The sequence below is a fragment of the Ovis aries genome, chromosome 16 (genome assembly GCF_016772045.2).
Source record: "Ovis aries strain OAR_USU_Benz2616 breed Rambouillet chromosome 16, ARS-UI_Ramb_v3.0, whole genome shotgun sequence".
Classification (NCBI taxonomy): Eukaryota; Metazoa; Chordata; class Mammalia; order Artiodactyla; family Bovidae; genus Ovis; species Ovis aries.
The window spans coordinates 4,778,295-4,797,689 of record NC_056069.1 but is presented as its reverse complement, the minus strand read 5'-3'; the positions used below and the strand labels follow the sequence as shown (position 1 = coordinate 4,797,689).

At 54.9% G+C, this 19,395-nt stretch overlaps 1 protein-coding gene across 2 annotated transcripts in view; it reads right to left on the bottom strand.

The window, feature by feature from the left end:
• Positions 1–19,395, bottom strand: part of ERGIC1 (endoplasmic reticulum-golgi intermediate compartment 1) — a 115,554-nt gene that overhangs the window by 83,309 nt on the left and 12,850 nt on the right. The window contains exon 1 of one of the 2 annotated variants that reach the window (XM_042233677.2): positions 8,128–13,093. The exons of the other annotated variant lie outside the window; for it this stretch is intronic. Coding sequence (XP_042089611.2) covers positions 8,128–8,222 — 95 coding nt within the window. The 5' untranslated portion in view covers positions 8,223–13,093. Of the gene's footprint in view, positions 1–8,127; positions 13,094–19,395 lie in introns of those variants that run through there. 2 annotated transcript variants of the gene reach the window in all.

The following is a 19,395-nucleotide window of genomic DNA, read 5'->3' as shown; positions in this document are numbered from 1 at the left end:
TCCATACCCACCCATACCTCCTCTGCGGACCATCCTGAAAAAGGTACACAAGGCAGATACACAGGGGAAGTGTTCCCAAGCCCAAAGGATGTGGGCAACCAGGTGGGAATCCAGATTCTGCCCTTACTCACCATGTGAGCTGGGCTGAGTGATACCCCTCTCTGAGACTCAGTGAGCTGATGAGCAAAGGTGGTCAGGATTAAATGAGACAGTGCTCAGCACTGTGCTGGGCACATACCAGGCACTCATAAAAATGGGGCCTGTTATGGGTCACGCTTTCGCCCTCCAGAGCAATGTTTCACCAACTGCAAGTTGAGACTGACTAGGGAATTGAGGGGCTTCCCTGGTGGCTCAGCTGATAAAGAATCCACCTGCAATGCAGGAGACCTGGGTTCAATCCCTGGGTTGGGAAGATCCCAGGGAGAAAGGAAAGGCTACCCACTCCAGTATTCTGGCCTGCCAGTCCACGGGGTCGCAAAGAGTCGGACACAACTAAGCGACTTTCACCTTCACTTTTGCGGGCTTCCCTGATAGCTCAGTTGGTAAAGAATCCATGTGCAATGCAGGAGACCCTGGTTCGATTCCTGGGTCGGGAAGATCCGCTGGAGAAGGGATACGCTACCCACTCCAGTATTCTTGGGCTTCCCTTGTGGCTCAGCTGGTAAAGAATCTGCCTGCACTGTGGGAGACTTAGGTTCAATCCCTGGGCTGGGAAGATACCCTGGAGAAGGGAACAGCTACCCACTTCAATATTCTGGCCTGCAATCCATGGGGTTGCAAAGTCACACACGACTGAGCAACTCTTACAGCAAGTTGAGAAATCAACTTAGTGGGCTGTGACCAGCATTTTAAAAAATATTACATGGGACTTTCCTGGTAGTCCAGTGGCTAAGACTCCATGCTCCCAATGCAGGGGGCCCGGGTTTGATTCCTGGTCAGGACACTAGACCCCACGTGCCGAAACTAATAAGCATCTGGTGCAGTCAGATAAACAATTTTTTTTAAATGCTGCAATATTTAAAACTTGGAGGGCTGGAGCCTTGAGCCTGGAGAGCTACAGTCCATAGGATAGCAGAGATGGACACGACTGAAGTGACTGAGCACACACACAAAATAAAGTGAAAGGTACCTTTCTGCACTGCCTGTATAAAGGAATCATTGCCGGGCTGAGTTTTCACGTGTTGTCCACTGGGCTGCGATATAAAATGCCTTTCTTTTTCTTGGCCATGCCTTGCAGCATGTGGGATCTCAGTTCTCCAACCAGGGATTGAACCCTCGCTCCCTCGTCAGAGTCTTAACCCCTGGAGTGCCAGGGAAGTCCTCATAAACTGTATTTCTTACAAAGGGTAGATGTTGAAAGTGATTAAGAGCCCTGTTCCACTAAACTCCACACAGTTCTGACACAGCAGGTACCACCTCAATGCAACAAAGCTCGGTTCTTGGAATTAAATAGGAACAATAATGTAATATGAGAATAATTCCAGTATCTCCAAGAAAGTCAGATGTTTGCTTTTTTTTTTTAAAGCCAACATGCTCCGACGCTGAGGGCAGATGAGGGACAGCTGGTCAGAGGAGGTGGCTTCAGATGAGGGCACTCATGCTCAGACCTGAATCCCTGGGGCCGGGAGAAAGAGGTCTCATGGCTGCACACCCTGACAGTGTGTGGCCAGCTTGGCCCCTGGGTGTCTGCCCTTCAGGAAGAGCGAGGTGGCTCCAGGGGAGCGTCTGCAGTCCCGCCTGAGATGGTTTTAGGTGGAACCGAGACAGGGCAGCTAGTCATCCAGTGAGGGAGCTCCCCCCGACTCGGCTTCTCCATCAGTCTCCTGCACGAGACTAGAAGAGAGTCTCACTTTGGTTCCATGGACCTTTGTAACACCGCACAATCTCACTTTTTAATAAATCCAAGAGCAGGCTTCAGGCTTTGAACTTTCCACCAGCAACAGCCGAATTTTCTTTGAAATTCACGTCTTTGAATTTTATGGATACTTTGAATTCACAGCAGATGATGTTGGTCTTACCTTCTGTTTTTAACTCATCTGTTTAAATCTTTAAAGCAAGTCCACACAAATAAAATAGAAAGTTTATAATAGTATGGGTAGAGGCAGATATGGCAAAAGGTGTCAAAATGGCCTGGGAATGGAATAGATTTAACAAAGCTGCTAAAACCTTCCCAAATCTGCGGAGTCCTACTGTGGCCTTCTATAGCCTGACATCAGTGAGCGTCACTAAAGGACACGCCCTCTGCTGCGTAAGAGGGGACAGAGCTCAGGAGAGAAGAATCAGAGACCCTTAAGGAAGAGCAAAGTCAAGGCCAGCCAGCCAACCAGCTGTGGAGAACTCTTCACGGACCCAGGATTTTTTCAATGGAATGGTTTCTGCCTCTGTGCCTTAGAACGCAGGTCACCGTCACCAGGCCTTTCTGCAAATACCTCCGCATTTTGCGTGGCCATAACCAAGTCTCTGGGCTTCAGAGGTAAAGAACCTGCCAGTGCAGGAGATGCGAGAGACACAGGCTTGATTCCTGGGTCGGGAAGATTCCCTGCAGTAGGAAATGGCAACCCACTCCAGCATTCTAGCCTGAAGAACCCCATGGACAGAGGAGCCGGGTGTGCTACAGTCCTCGGGGTTGCAAAGAGACGAACATGAATGAGCACCTGAGCATGTAACAAAGTCTCTGTTAGATCTGTCCTGCCGTGCTTCCTTACTCTCCCCTTTAACCAGAGTCACCCTTCTAAGCTTTTCTGAGATCACCTGAGTCTTAACAGAAGTGCACAGACAGTAGAGAGAGTTCCCACACAGTCTTCGGCAGTGTCCCCTCGTGTTACATCTCACAGAGCCAGAGAAGACCCCAGAAGAGTTCTTGAAACTAGGAGATGAACACTGGTACAATACCATTAGGGAAAAGACAAACCTATCTGGGAGTTTACCAGTTTTTCCACCAATGTCCTTTCTTTTCTCATTTAGGATCCAATTTAGGGTCCTCCTTAGTCTCCAGTCTCCCCTTGCCGTCATGACTGTGACACTTTTGAAGAGGGTTTGCCACTGACTCTGTAGAATACCTGTCAAACCAGGACGGCCTGACGTCTTCCGGTGATGCAAGCCAGGCTGTGCATCTCTGGGATGAATCCCACAGGGCTGGCCCCTGCTGAAAGCCCCACAGTGGGGACGTGAGGCCGCACGTCTTAGCACTCGGCTAAGATGAGGTCTGCAGGATTCTCCTGGCCGTTACTACTTCCTACTTTGTAATTGCTAAATATTTGGGGAGAGATACTCTGAGACTCCCAGGTAAAATATTTTGTCTCTATTTTTAAAATATTTTGTCTCTACTTAAACTCTTGCCCACCATCCATTGGCACCCCACTCCAATACTCTTTCCTGGAAAATCCCATGGATGGAGGAGCCTGGAAGGTTGCAGTCCATGGGGTCGCTGAGGGTTGGACACGACTGAGCAACTTCACTTTCATGCACTGGAGAAGGAAACGGCAACCCACTCCAGTGTTCTTGCCTGGAGAATCCCAGGGACGGGGGAGCCTGGTGGGCTGCCATCTATGCGGTCACACAGAGTCAGACACAACTGAAGCGACTTAGCAGCAGCAGCAGCAGCAGCAGCAGATTTTAACTGAAACAATTATTACTGTGGGGTTTTAATGGTGACTTTTAAATTGTCATTTCCAGATTTATTAATTGAAATTACCTGTGCCCTCCCTCTTTTCTTTTGGTCTTAAAGTATGTATATGTATTATATATATCTTGGCAGGAATTTACAAACTTTTCAGGAGGCAAAGCTGGCCTTGAGAGAAATCATCTTTCTACGTTTCCACCAGAAAACAGTTCACAACCCAGGCCTTCTTCCTTTCCATGTTTTCTCTTCTTTCCTTCCTTCACCTGCTTCTGCCTCACCCATCACCTCGATTTTCAGAGCTGGTGAGCACCAGGTTGGCCTGGCATTATCAAAAAAACTAGCCATGCAGCATCCATGGAGTCTAAACTAGGATGGACATTCATTCACTCCTGGGTCTTAGCACATGCTTCGTTTACCAATCCTGAGTGTCTATGGTAAGTGAAAGGTCTGCACGAGGCACCTCAACCTAAACACACTCTAATCTTCACACCACCTTTATCAGGGCTGCAAGCTCCTTCCCATTTTACAGATGAGGAAACTGAGGCTCATTCGTCTAGCTAACAAACATTTAGTGTCCACAAGTGCCAGGTACCACTGATGGTGTTGGAGAAAGGAGAGTGAACAAGACAGGCAAGGCCCATGAACTGAGGAACTGGTGTTCTCGTGGAGGGGATGGACAAAACAGAGGCGTGGCTGTTCTGAAGCATGCTAAGTGCACACAGGAGCACACAGGGTGGTGTGGGGAGGATCACGGGGACACTGCCAGGCCGAGTGGTCAGGGCGGGACCCCTGAGCAGAGACCTGTGGGGAGAGGACGAGTCGGCCATGCCGAGACCAGGAAGGGCCTCCAAGCGGCAGGGTAAGCGGGGAGCATGGTCACCCAGCATCAGTGCCCACACAGCTGGAGCATGGGGAGCAGGGATGGTGCAGGACGAGCTTGGCGGTGACGGGGGAGGGCGGGTCTCGCAGGCCCCTGCGGGCGGGGGAAGGCCTCTACTGTCCTCAGCAGTGGCTGTGCAGCGGCGCGCTGAGCGCCCAGGAGGGCGGACCCCATCTCACCCTGAGTGACCCCGGCGGTCAGCGACAGCGCCAGGTTCCGGCTGAGGTTGGCCTGGCCTCCGCCTGCCCCAGCCAGGCCCTTCCTCCTCCACACAGCACCGGCCCAGGCCCTCAGGCAGGGCTCCAAACGCTGTGGAACTCAGGGTCTGGCTCTGGAGTATGTTTTTGTGCTCAGTGAGACACACGGGTGCGGCCGACACCCTGGCTCTGTGCTCACCCAAGAGCACTCTGGGTCTCTCGGTCTGAAAGGACCTGAGCCCTGGATGCACGCAGGCACCAGCTCCCACACAAGCCGGGCTCGATTCTGCCACTCGAGCCTCGGGGCGGTCTGCTGCTTTCTCAGCTCTGCGATTCGTACGCTCTCGCTCCCATTTCTTTCTCTAACAAGTTCACAGCCATGCAGCTTGGCGCAGTTAGGGCCGAGACTGGGGAGCCAGGAAGCCTGGGTTCAGTCCCGCCTCTGCCACTAGCCAGCTGTCCCTGGGTAAGTTAGCTAGCTCCAGATGTATCTTAAGAATCAGGTGGGTTTCACTTTATTCATTATTATTATGGTTTTATGACCTTGCTATGCAGGACCTTAGTGCCCTGACCAAGGACAGGACCCAGACCCCCTGCACGGAGTGCATGGACTCAACCACTAGACCACCAGGGAAGGCCTAGCTCCTGAAACGCACAGCGTTCATAATGACAGACCCTGCACCACCTCACAGCAATGGCTGAGATGAAATCAGTTAAGAGATGCGAGAAGGCCATGCAGGTGCCCTGAGACCTCTCCTTGGGGTTAGCTCTGCCCGTCACCAGCATGAGGGCCAAGTAGGTCGGCCTGCCTGGCCCTTCGGAGTATCAGCCCCACTGCCGCACACAGCAGGGGGACCCTGTCCTCGTCCCCCCTCCGAGGACACCGACGAGTCTGCTTCACCTGTCTCTCTCCTCCCTGGCATGCAGGGGCCTGGTCCTGAATAAACGCTGTTTGTTGAAAGAATGAATAAGGAATTAACAAACACGTAGGAGCGTGGGGTGGGTAAATGTACGTCAAAGGTAAGATTGAAAACTTGTAATTACTCAGGACAAACACTGTGAACAGCACTTCTGGCAGAGCTGGGGGATGAAGACAAGGCCTGAGGCACAGCACTGCTGAAAGGCAAGAAACACCGCGGGAACAGGGGCAGACATAACCGAGCCAACAAACAGTAAAGAACCCCAAAGGACTGGCTCCCACATCCAGGAACCACCACCTACTGGCTGTGCTGTGGTCTTGGCAAGGCCACCGTGTCCAGCTGGGCAGGCTGTCCTGCCCAAGGACACCTGACCAAGGCACGGGGTGAGGGCTGGAGTCTCGCCCACGCTCAGTCAGAAGAGGTTTCAGGGCTGTATCAGGCTCCAGGGGCCCTACTCAAGGGGCTTTTAACATGACTCCCCTCAGAGGTGGCAGACAGGTGGCCAGGAGCCCCTGGAAACCTGCCCAAGTGCTCCACACCTCCATCCCCACCTGCAAAGTGGAGCCAAGGAGCGCCGCTGGGCCTCACCAGGCGGGCGGGCGATACTTGTCCATCTCCACGCGCTCTGCGCCCAGGGCCTAGAACAACGCCTGGCACACAGTAGGCAATTAGTACATTTGCTGAACACACGAGTGAATGAACGGGCTAAGGCACCCCCAGACTCTTTCCCTACAGGTGGCCTGTATGTGACTCAGGCCCTGATGGATGCAGGGGGCTCAGACTGAACCCTAGTACACTCGCCCCCCCCGCCCCCCAGTCGGGAAGAAAGGCAGAGAGGGCGAGGCTAATTGGGGGCTGGAATGCTCTTTTTTCAGTCAGCTGGGAAAGGCGATAAGGAGGTGGCCATGGGAATCCGGGGACTGGGAGTGGGGGAGGGACGGCCCATTCACACAGTGCAGGGAGGTTAAGGTCTGGCCCCAGCGGAATGCAGGCTGGGTGTGGGGCTGGGCCTGGGAGCAAAGTTCCTGAATGACTGGCTGGCCGGGTCAGGGCCCCAGTTCCCTCTTGGGAACCTGCACAGCCAAGAGCAGTGTTTCATCAAAACAGGAAAAATCATAGAGGAAAAATGCACAAGTAAGGGCACTGGTATTTACAGGGAACGGCCCTGCCTCAACCCGAGGCCTGAAAGATAAATTGAGGGGCGGGGGGAGACACAGAGGGGGGCTGGATATGCATGGGAGCAGAGCCGTCCCTGATAAGGTCACCCGCTGTCCCCAGGCCTGGGGGAGCCTGGGAAGCGATGAATGGGGCCTGGGCTACATGGCAGGAGCAGGCGCCGATGTGAGCTTCAGAAGTCACAACCTCAGGGAGGTTCTCCTGGCGCCAGGACCTCCTGACCGGGTGCTGCCACCCAAAGTGCTTCGGAAACAGGGACGTGCTCTCCCAGGTGTTACTTACAGGCAGGAAGTACAGACCTTGCCCCAAACCTGGCACGTAGGAGCCTCGGGATCCTGGGCAGATCCCTCACCAGCGCCCAACCCTCTTTGCTTTCTTTGGACAATAGGGCACACCCACCCTGGACCACAGGGCGCTTGGAAGGTCAGCTGAGAGCATGAACTTGGACCTGCTGGGCACACAATAGGTTTTCCCTGGGTTCCTCTGAGCCACCTTGACCACCAGCGTCACCACTGTGACAGGCGGTGATTCGGCAAAGGCTCCTGGGCCCCACCCCAAACTTCCGGGACACACGGTCCTGGCCTCTGACTTTTTTCTGTATCAACACAAGGACTCTGGTCTTGCCAAGTGCAAGTCGTGAGTGGCTCCTCTAGTGTGTGATGAAAGTCACCACCCTCACCTGGACGCTGAAGGAGGCTCTGACGTGAGCTATTCACGAAGACCTGCTTAGAAAGCTTCAAGGGGCAAAGACTTCTCTAGGATAAAGGTCACCCTCCCAGCTGTGCCCTGCGAGGCCCTAGCGGCCTGGCCCGGCTGAGCCCTCCCATCTGGGGTCTTCCGGGCTCTGCCCCGCAGACACCTGCACCCGGACAATGTTCCCTCCCTGCAGGGCCCGCGCCCATGCTGACCCCTCCACCTGGGCCTCCCCGCAGTGATCCCGAAGCATCTTTCAGAAAGCTACTCAAGCATCACTGCTGTGAGGTTTCCCCTGACCTCTAGAAGAGCCCCCGTGTTCTTCCTTTCTCATAGCAGCTGATAAGTACAAATTTTATTGGATGCTTGATTTAGTCGCTGAAAATGGAGACTCCATGACAGGAGGAGCTATATCCCTCCCGTTCACCACTGCTCCCCACCCCCAGCGCCCAGCACAACCACCAGCATAATGTGTACATAACGAGAGAGCGAATGGACGAGTGACTGAACAGCCCAGGGTATGAAAAATGAAATGGGAAGTAAAGCAAAGAGCAGATGGAGAGCCCCGGACTTTATTACCACCACGCTAGGAGCTATAAAGGAAGAAGGAAGGAACAGGAGGTGGGAACTCAGTCATACCTGAGGGCTGCCTGGGGTCCTGGGGGCTGAGGGGACCCCCGGAGGAGGCGGTTGGGCACCAGCTGGCCATGGTGGAGTGTTTGCTGACAATTCATGCACCATTTCACCCTGCCTCACACAGCGCCTGGCGCTGGGCGGTAGTGAGGGTTACTAGCCTATTGTTACAGATGAGGAAACTGAGGCCCACGGGGATGAAGGACCTGCCCGGGATCCCACAGCTGGGAGGGGGTGGAGTCAGGGCTGTGACTACTCACTGCCGCACACAAGGAACAGTCCAGACCCTAGTCCAGTTCTAGACTCAAGGGGGGAAGTCTCTCACGCCTAGCATCCCTGCAAGAAAGTGAAACAAATTTCTTAGTATCTCCCTGAAACTGCTGGACTAGAGATGCGTATGCTTTTTAGCAGATCAGGATGGTAAGAGGGGATGGACTGGGCTCTCCATGCCATCAGCTGAAGAACCTACCCCAGCCAAGTTCAATGCCAAGCGTCTCATCTGCATCAGTCCATTTAATCCTCAGAACAGCCCTTGGAAGCAGGCATTATCCTTAGGACCATTTTACAGATGAGGAAACTGAATTTACGAGTTCCCGTTACTCCTAATCTAAGACGCTTAACGCATTGCAGATACTCTCCTTAGTGTATTTTTCTAGTGAAATTCAACGTACATCAGTGTGTTCCTCAGGCCCACGAGTGGCCTTGGGGCCCCAGTGCTGTGTCCCAAACGCTTTCTGATTCTCCATCTGTGAATTTCCTGCTTGGGGGTTTTCAGGGGCTCCAACCCTTGGCCCTAGTTCCCATGGTGGCCCACAGGTCTGCCATGTGAGGCACTTTTATATGCAGAGCTTCGGTCTCAGGTAAGCCTCCACAGTCTGTTTTCAGTCTCCTTGAGGGTGTGAAGGAGAATTCCTCCATCAGGAAGAACAGTCCGCACTGTTTTGGGAAACATACTAACACAAGCCAGTGGCTCTCAGCTCCCGTCTGCCCATGCCCCAGGTAGCTTTTACATTCACTTGATCCCCTTCTCCTTCCTAAGAACCATCCCTGCTCAAGAGCCCGCCACGGCTCCCCAATGCCTGATGCTACAGACGCAATCCCCTCCGCCAGGTTCCTCCAGGTGGTCCACACTCGGGCCCACCTCCCCGCCCCGCTGCGTCCCTTGCCCTTTCCCACACTGCTGCCCCTGCCTCCAGTCTCACCAGGCCACGGAGCCCCTTGGCCAGAGTGTCGCCACCCCCCCACCCCGCCGCCTGATCCTGACCTGACTCTTCTCTCGAGGGTCCCTCCTGCAGGAAGCCCCCACCCACCCACTCCCTGCCTGTGCACATCCTGCCTTTCGTCTTCTCTCCTAGTCACGTGCTGTTGCCTGTGTGGCACTGACTCCTCTCCAGCCTATATGAACTGACCTCACCTTTCTAAGGGGATTCTCGGCTCCTTGCGAGTGACGCTCAAGTTCACCCACCTGGACCTGGCATTCCAGCCTTGCCACACCTTCCCCAGCCTGGCGGCTTCCCCAGCCTCACTCTCAGCCCACTTTCTCGCAGAGAAGACACTGCCACCCCCTGGGGAACTGGGGGGTCACGGATCAGGCACCTATTTGTTCTCTGGTCTCAAGTGCTATCCAGTTCCCTCCTGCCCGCAGGCCATGAACTAAGTCATCAATCCAGTGTCCTTTCTGTAAATTGAAAAGGATATGACTTGCAATTTAATAAGTGGCATTTGATTAGCTGCAGGCCAACATTTCCAAAACATCCAGTCCTTGTGGAAAATGTGAATCAAAGAGGCCTCTTGGCAGGAAGGCTGGACACCTCAAGAGCCAGCGGCTGCTGGCCTGGCCCCCGCCGGCTGCATCCAGGCCCGAGTCCGCAGCAGAGACTTGCAGGCTGCCCACAGCACAAATAGATGCCAGCTGCCCACTCAAACCTGCCCGGCTGTGCTGAGGGTCAAGGGCACGCTCCTCATCGCGCCCACGATGCAGTCTCCGGTCAGTTCACTGCAGGCTGAGAGTTCACTCCTGGCCCTGCCTCTGGACGGGCCTGGACCCCTCACCCGGGGTCCAGCTCTGCTCTCCACAAGGCCTCGAGGTGACATGAAGGGGAGGCCACCCAGAGCCCCGCACCAAGTTAGATGAGAAGGTCCCCAAAGACCCCTGGACATTTTTGCTCAGATAACTCTTGATGGTTTAATTGTCCATCTTCCTTGTGGGAATGGAAGCTCCGTGAGAGGGGTACCATGTCTGTGGTGTTCAGCTCCACACCCTAGAGCCAGCCACAGCACATGGCACACAGCAGGTGCTCAACAGGTAACTGTTACACGAACAAACGACCAAACACGCAGGCAGGGTGCTGGCTGGACGAAGACCACCTCAGCAGACATGCTTCGGGAGAACTTACGGCCCCATCAAGCCACCAGTGGAGGAGTGAGGGGGCACACAGGAGGTCATGTCCCCTGGATCCAGAGCAGGTGTGGCTGCGTTTCCTCTCCCACGCCCAGGGCCCTCCTGGAAATCAGTATCACCATCTCTGCCCGGAGGTGCTTCCTGGGATTCTGAGAAACACCACCCCGGGCCGGGGGTGGGGGTGTGGTGGCGGGGACCATCCCAGCCCACTGCTGCGGTCACCCAGGGCAGCCGCCAGCCACGCCCACCCTGCCCCTACGGGAGGTCCAAATCCAACCTGCCCCTCTGCAGCTGCATCCCTACGGTGCGGCAGACATTCCTGGGTTTCGGCACCAAATACAGAAATAAATAAAGTGGGGCAGAGCCACCCTGACCCCAGCGTCCTGAGATTCCTACTTGAGAAGACACGGCTGTAAGTAATGCACAGGTTATCTTTTTTCTTTCTTAAATCGCTTTTGTAAGAAATCACATTTGGAATAATAGCAACAAATCAATACTCCCTGAATCCTAAGAATGTTACATGACTAACTGCCAAACAGGCTTAGACAGACTGCTTATGGGACTCTCACAACCACCCTGTGCGGAAAGTACCCCTTGCCCTCCCCACCTCACACAGCGGGGGACACTGAGGAAGCCTGCAGAAGTCAATGATTCGCCTGACTGAGCAAACAGCAGGGCCAGAGCTCAAGCCCTGAGCGTTTGCTTGGGTTTCCCCTCCTCTCCTGATTGTTACTATGTGCCAGAGGTTTCCTAAAACTACAGAGGCCAGGGCCCTGCTTCCCCACACCACACTCTCTCGGTGGGAATCTGCACTTGAACCAGCAACTGCCCCAGCTGACTGTGCAGACTGTGACTCCCTGGGCCTCAACTTTCCCATCTGTGAAAGGGGTGGCCCCTGCCCCACAGAGCCACATGGACGATCAGGGCATGCCAAGAGGTACTGAGCACAATTTCCCCCTGCGGAAGGCGCTCTGGGCTGCCTGACCAGCCCTTCTGCTTCTGGAGCCCTGAGGGCCAGGAAGGGTCTCTAAAGACCAGCACACACTGTTGGGGGGGCTGCAGCTGGGCTGTAGCTGCTTCCAGCTGGGGCAGGAGCAGACCCAGGAGCCGCTCACACATCATGGGGCCTGCCAGGCCCAGGGCACATTCCCACTCATTGCGTCTTCCGTGCAATACCTTCAGGCAACAAGAGCACCCGGCGAACCGGTTCAGCCTGTGGGAGGGCGCACACCACGTCCACGCCTCACATCTCCATGCCAGGAAGTGACACCGGCCGACAAACAGCTGGTCCTCCCTGGGGACCTGCACCCCTGCTCAAGCCCGTGTGCCCCCTCTCCTCCAGGCTGTTACCACCAGCATGCTTAGGCAGATGCCAAAGTTGTAACACCACTACCTGCAGGGGCAGAGTGCCAAGTGGTGGCCTGTATCAAGGTCCAAGCACAGAAATATCTGTGCCAACTAAATAATCGTCACAGCCACGTGTGCTGGGCACTTAACACAGTGGGTGCTGCCGTGCTGAGCAGTTTACCGAGTTACCTCACTGTAGTTCCACTGCCCCCCAGGACAAAGGTACCATCACCAACCCTGCTGATGACGTGGGTAAGGTGTTAGCAAACCAGCTCTGCAAGGAATGGGGCTGTGGCTCACTGCCAGAGAGACCGCAATTCAATACACCTTTTTCAGTGTGCCTGTCACTGTCCTAGGCCCTGGGGACCTAGGCAGAGCAAGCCACTGACAGCCAGCTGGGAGACTCGGAGACCAAGCCCCCAGCCCTGGTCTCCACTGGCGCCTTCCAAAGGGAGACCTCCCTGACGGGGTTCCCCGAGTCCACGGTGGGCAGGAGGCCTACAGAAAGGCCCTGTGAGGAGGCGGTCTGGGTTAGAGACACTGGCCAACAGGAGCCAGGCCCTGCGGGCTCACCCACGACACGTGGCAGACGCCAGACTGCAACAGAGTCGTGGACGATTATACGTCACTTCTGAGTCTGCGCCTTCCCTGGAGAGCGGCCCTACGAGAACCTTAAAGCACTGGGCTCAAAGTGCAGGCACGAGAAAACACAATACCGCCACCTCTCAAACGATGACAACATACCCGGTTCTGATCCTTTGGCAGTTTCCTTTTGGCCAGTGAAGCCTGGAGCGCCATTCTTCTGGAGGCACTGGAAACCCAGATGTTTATGTGAAATCTCCTTATCTGAAATGCTGGCATCTAACTTAAAAGCTTGTTTTAGATGGGAGAACCAAACAATCACATCTGTGACTGGGCAGCATTCGATGCCCAATGCTGCCAGCTTACGATCTCTGCTTTAGATCAAGTGAGACAGAAGTTTCATAAACGGGGACAGGAAGAAGAGGGTCCTGTCAGTGCATTAGACCCCACAATAAGCCAGTAGCTGGGAGGCGCTCTCAGCTCAGACTGGTAATCCTGTGAGGTCAGGGTGCACATCCCCAGAGAGCAGACTCAGAGAGGTGAAGTGAGCCGCCCAAGGACACACAGCGAGGGGCAGAAGCATCAGCGTCGGGCCCCAGGTGCACCAGTCTTCAAAGCCCAGCTGCCCCACGTCTGTCTGGCACCTCCCAACAGTGGTTCAAGAACAAGCTGAGTCCTGGGCAGCTGACTCTCCATGCTCCAGGGCGTGTGAGGCAGGCGGAGGTCCAAGCCGGGTGACGTCTGTGCGGCCCCACAGTGAGGGGCCTGACCCAGGAAGGGGCGGGTGGGGTGGGGCAGGGAGGAGGTGAGTGAGCCCTCTCATTCCTCCTTTGACTCAGGGTTAACTCAGCTCTGACAAACCACCTGGCTTTGAGAATGCCCTAGTTTCGAAGCTCAGCCACCCGAAGCCAAGTTGGGGAAAGTGGGCAGGCCTGAGAGGGGAACCAGCCTGGCCACCTGGCTCGCAGGGTTTAGGGGCGGGGCCCTCAGCTCCAAAAGGAAGGGGTTGGCTCCACCCATCTCCCGGCCCTCCCGGGCTCCGGTGTTTAGAGTCTAATCAGCCTTCTGGAACCTAAACACCCATCAGTCTTCTCTGTAAAACGGGGAAGTAAAAGCCCCACTTTTGGTTTGCTGTGAGAATTGAATACAGTGATAGAGTCACAGTACATAGCACTGTGCTGGACACCCAGGAAGTGCTCAGTAAATGTCTCCTTCCATCACCATCCCTTCCAACCGTCCAGCACCTGTGGCTTCTCTCTGCCCTCCTTCCAGAAACATCTGCCTGCAGGAGACGGGTCAGGACTGGTTCTCTGCACTGGGGACAAATGGGAGGTCAAAACCCACGTGCCATCGTGCAGGAGCTGAGAACCTAACACTCACCAGGATGCAAACGCCTCCTATAAAAAGTAGAAAGGGTACAGGATCCAAGTGCAGAAAAGCTGCATTCCCGTAGCCCCTCTGAACCTCTGTTTCTACACCTGCAGAGAAAAACGATCATCCCTAGACCCCACGAATCTTCTAAAGGCTTTCTAAGCTCTGAAGCCCCATGTGATGCTTCTGTGATGATTGTTATTAAGTTAGTTAAGACCTGTGGTACTGAGTCTCAGAAGTACACTTGAATAATAACAGGGACCCTTCCTCAGGTTCCCCAGCTTACCTTGAGAATCACTGAGGAAACTTTGAAAGATGCAGACCTCCAGACCCATATGGGCTGGACTTGGGAGTGGGGGCAGGACAGCACCCTGGTGAGTAGGAGAACCAGCCAGATCTAGAGAGGACAGAATTACTGGACTGAAACTGAAAAAGGGGCATTTAGGATGCCCACAATCAGGTGATCTAACAGAAAGTCTCGTTTCCTGGGGGTTGGAAAGTCTTGACATTGGGGACTGGCTGCTACTTTGCTAACTGTGTGACTCTGGGCCAGGCCCTCAACCTCTCTGAGCCTCTGTTTTCTCAAAATGGGAAACAACTAGGCTGAGACCCGTGGCTGGGGTGAGTGTGGAATGTCAGGTGTCTGCCCCTTCCCAGCTTCCCCACCTCAGCTTCCAGGGACTCATGGGTCATTTCAAGCGAGTGGAGCTAGCGGGGATGAGGGGAGGACAGGCAGCTGGCCACCCATTCCCAGTATAGGCGGCCCTGAGTAATGAGGGGTTTCCCAGTTCCTCAGGACATCTTCATTTCCCGTTACCATTACCCATTATGCAGAACAATATGGGTAGAACATTTCCCATTATCACTGCTAGGGAAATAAATCCTTTCCGATGCGCTCAGACTCTTATAAGAAAACTGAAAACATTTTTCCAAACACAGAGATATGGCAACAACGTCCCCAATTCCAGAGGACCCGGACCCCTCTGCCAGGTCTTGGGGAGTCTCATCTGTTTTGGGTTCTGAGCTGTAGGAGATGTGAAGTTCGCAGAGCAGGGCCCCACCTCCCACAGATTAAGGATCTGATTCCGGGTTAACTAGACCTCCTTCCCTTCTTTCATTTAACAACCACTCAGACCACCCGCTGTATGCAGACACCAGGCTCAGTACCAGGATCCAGGGATGACAGAGAAGTTTGGTCCCTGCCCTCCGGAGCTTAGGCTCCACCAAGACAGACAGATGTCAGGTGACAAATGGCACACACAGATCGCTGCAGTTGGGCTAAGTGAGCTGATGGACATGTCCAGGTGTGATCAAAGATACAGCCCAGGAAGGGACAGGGGTCAATACAAATCGGAGAGAGATCTTTTCGGAGGAAGGGCACTGGGTGGCCCAGCTAATCCAGGGAGCTCCTCCTCCACAAGCTCGTTCTCACCCTGCCTCCTTTTCCCTCCTTCTCAGTCCCCGCCACAGCACTCAGTACTCACCATAATCTGTGCCATTATTTGCTCACCGTCACTCTGCTTACCTTTCCCACTAGCCTGGAAATGCCATGCTGGTAAAGACAATGTCAGTCTGATTGCCCCTGGAGTCCTCCTCAATTAACCTTTGGGTGAGTGCATCAATGGATGAATGAACGAACCCTGCTTCCCTGGGCCTGGATCTCCTCAGAGAGAAAGAGTAACAATACTGTTGGCCACGCTGCTGGGAGATCCAGGGCACACTGCCTGTTTTCAATGGGTGGGCTTGGCGCTGGCATAACAAGGGAGTGGGTGGGACACAGGAGAGGGGAGTTAGGAGCAGGAGAGGAAGCCGAACTCCTCTACCCCGAGAACAAGCCACTCGGGGAGCATCCCCAAGTCAAGAGTGTAAAACAACCTCAGTAAGACATGGCGGGGCACACAGGGAGCCCTCCCCTCAAGAGCAGGCAGGCGGGCAGTCCCCAAGGGCAGCACCTACTGCTGCAGTCCCCACACAAATCCCGTGTCACTCCCTGCGCCAGTGAGTGTGTGACAAGTTCCCAGGCATGCCCAGGGTCACCTCCTGATCTCCCGACTCCTTGAAGCAGGCCTGGGAGAGAGGCATTCCTGTGCACACACAGTCACGCGTCCCAGGCAGGCAGTGGTAGGCAGGGCAGGGAGGCAGGAGAGCATCACGAAGACACATGACCCCTGCCCAGCATGACCACACCTATGGCAAGAAGCCTTCCCTGACCAAAGTCAGCAACCAGGGACAGAAGGGGGCCGTGAGTCCTGCAAGAGCCAGGGGCCATGCTCTGCTCCAGGCCTCAGTCTCCCCATTGGTTAAGTGGCACCATTAGTTAATAGCTTGAGTCACAGTGAAAACTATAAAGGGGTAAGTGTTATGAGGTGAAAGGGTGATTTCACCCACCTCTCTCTGCACCAAGTTTTGGATTTGCCTGTGCACAAATTGCGGGCTTTCTGTCCCCTAAGCCAGCATTTCCCAAAGTGTGGCACCTAAGCCACCGGTGTGACCCATGGTGATTTCAGGCCATGCAGGAGAAGGCAATGGCACCCCACTCCAGCACTCCTGCCCAGGAAATCCCATAGACGGAGGAGCCTGGTGGGCTGCAGTCCATGGTGTCTCGAAGAGTCGGACACGACTGAGCGACTTCACTTTCACTTTCCACTCTCATGCACTGGAGAAGGAAATGGCAACCCCCTCCATTATTCTTGCCTGGAGAATCCCAGGGACAGAAGCCTGGTGGGCCACCGTCTATGGGGTCGCACAGAGTCGGACACGACTGATGTGACTTAGCGGCAGCAGCAAGAACCTGGTGGTTAAATGGCATCAGACTTCTCAGTGAGAAGGCCACTCCCTGCTCAACTCCTTTGAGGGTACTGAGAACACCAAACAGAACATCCTGAAGCAGAGCTATCTGGCGTCACCTGCTTGTCTCTCTAGCACTTGCTAACATCGCCTTTTAAACAGCCCCAGCCACTGTAGCAGGCACCAGCTGGATAGAAAGGAATACACTTGCAATTATTTATTTGTATCTGTTTGTGGTAGGAGATATCCTTTGTCCATTTTCAAAGACGTTATCAAGTTACCTTTAATAAGTAACAGATGCCAGGCACAGTCCCCAGGCTTTCACGGAGATGAGCTTAGTTAGTCCTCATGTCAGGATGGGGAGCCAGGCAATACCGAGTAGCGGGCTTACTATGTCTCAGTGAGGTAATGGAGACCCAGAGGGCTTCTTGCCCAAAGTCACACATCGGGGAAGCCGTAAAGCTGAGACCTGAATCCAGCGCTGTCAGAGTCACAATGCCATGCAGCCTCTGTTAAACACACGCCCCAGGGACTGCCACGCCCTATGTCAGCCCCCGGGCAGGGTCCTGCAGGAGACGGCATGGGTGGCACTGCCATGGCCTGGAGCCCCGCAAGCAGGCGGGAAGGGAGAAGGGGGGCGGCTGGCCCTGAGGCAGACGGACACAGGATGGCGCGGTCAGGGAGGGCTGTGCCGAGTGCGGCGCGTCACCCCCCAAAGAACAGGGGGTCGCTTGGAGGACGAGGTGCTCAAGGCTGCCCAGGAGGGTGGGTGAGACCTCAGCCCGCAGAGATGAGTGGGGAGGTGTGCCTCATCCAACCCCCTGGAGCCACAGGGGTTAGCTGGGGCCAGGCCCACCACCCTGTCCACGGAGGGGCCTGAAAGACAGGGACGAGCGACGAGTCTTCCAAGCGCCTCCCTGAGCTGGACGAATCATGCCTAGTCCTTTCAAAGTTCCTCTTACGGCTCCTCCAGGCCTCGCTACCGGCTCTTCTTTTAAAGGGCGTGGGGTGTAACGGAAAGAACTGAAGCGGACATGGTGCGACGCCTCCGACCCACTCAGAAGAGACACAGGTGTCTGCTTCGGCACGTCCTGCACCAGCGGAGCGGGAAGAGGCTCTGCTGAGAGAGCACGTGAAACTCCGCAAGGGTCCCAGCACCTGGTGCTCTGCTTCCCTGCGGGAGGGCCACTTGAGAGTGAAGGGGGGAGGACGGCTGATCAATAACGAGTGTCACGGGGGCAGCCTGGCAAACGCCGCCGGATCCGGCTGAAGGTCACTGCCAACGTGACGCCAGGCGGGTGTCAGGTAACCCCGACAGGATGCGCTGAGAAGGGCGCTCCTCCCTCCACCCAGCCTAACCCTGAGAAAACGTCAGACAAACCCAGGGTGGGGGGCATTCTGCAAGACACCCGGACAGGGCTCTTCAAGACTGCCAAGGTCACGAAGAATGGGAAAGACCGAGGAACTGTCCCCAGGCGGCGCTGGGGGGGACTCGATCCCCGAATGCATTACGTCCTGGAGCAATAAACGGATGCTAGTGGAACAGCTGTTTTTAAATTTTATCTTGTGTTGAAACTTTGCTTCTTTCAGGTTGGGGTGCACTGGTTACCCCACCTGGCTGTGAAAGTTATGGTCTGTGGGCTGGCAATGTACGGTCTTTTAAAACGTTTCTTTCCGACCCAGTCTCCCCTTTCCAGTGAGGCTCCAGTAAGGTCTGCTAGATGTGTGCCTTCTCCTTTGGTGTGGTCTCTTGGGGAGCCAGTTGGGAGAAAGGAAAACCAACAGTGTAACTGTTTGGATACTGAAAATTGATTATCTTTTTGAAATAAAAAGCCTGTCCCCTCCCCCAAAAAGGACATTAGTGGAAAAGAGGCAAAATCTAAATCAAGTCTGGAGTTTAGTTAATAGTAACATACCCGTGTCAGTTTCCCGGTTGGGACAGATGTGTGAACCATGGGGAACACTGGAGGGGCTCTGTACCACCTATACAACCCTTCTGTGACTCTATTCTAAAATTTAAAAGTGCCTTTAATTTAAAAAGAGAGAGAAAAGCGCCACTCCGTTCTCCAGGGGACCTTCCCAACCCAGGGATCGGAACCAGGTCTCCTGCATTGCAGACAGCTTCTTTACTGTCTGGGCCCCCAGAGAAGCCCGACAAAACATATGTCTCATGAGGCTGGGGGGCAGGAGCTGTCTGGCTGGCTCAGCGCTGTATGCCCAGCTTTGAGCACAGTGCCTGGCACACAGCAGGCCCTCAAGAAATATGTTCAACAGACAATGTCTCCACCACCCCAGCCGAGGGCTGGTCTGTTAACTGGGGCTCCAGAGGCTGCCAGAGAGAGGGAGGGCTGGGCGGCCCCACCTGTCCCCACGGGAGGGCTGCACCCCTCCCCCCAGCAGGGTTTCAGCTGGTCCCCCGGCCCAGGTGTACACATTTGAATACTGGCAACGGCCTCTGAGGCCCAGCCTCCTCTCAGGCAACCCGGAGCCCCCTCCCTCAACTTCCCCAGCAGCAAACTGTAAACACCACTGGAGACAGCCTCTGGCATCGGGAGCGCCCATGGAGCAGCCCCCCTGCACCAAGGGGATAACACTCCCCTCCGGGGCATGCAAGCTGGGTAAGAAAAGCAGCTCTGGCATCACAGACGAGCGCTCCACCTGCCCGTGGTCTGTGCGACTTTGGCCACGCCCCATCCCCTCTGTGCCCAGCATGCTCATCAGGCAAGCGGCCTGATCACCCTGAGGCTGACCTGAACCAAGAAAGGCCTCCAGCCTGGCACTGGATA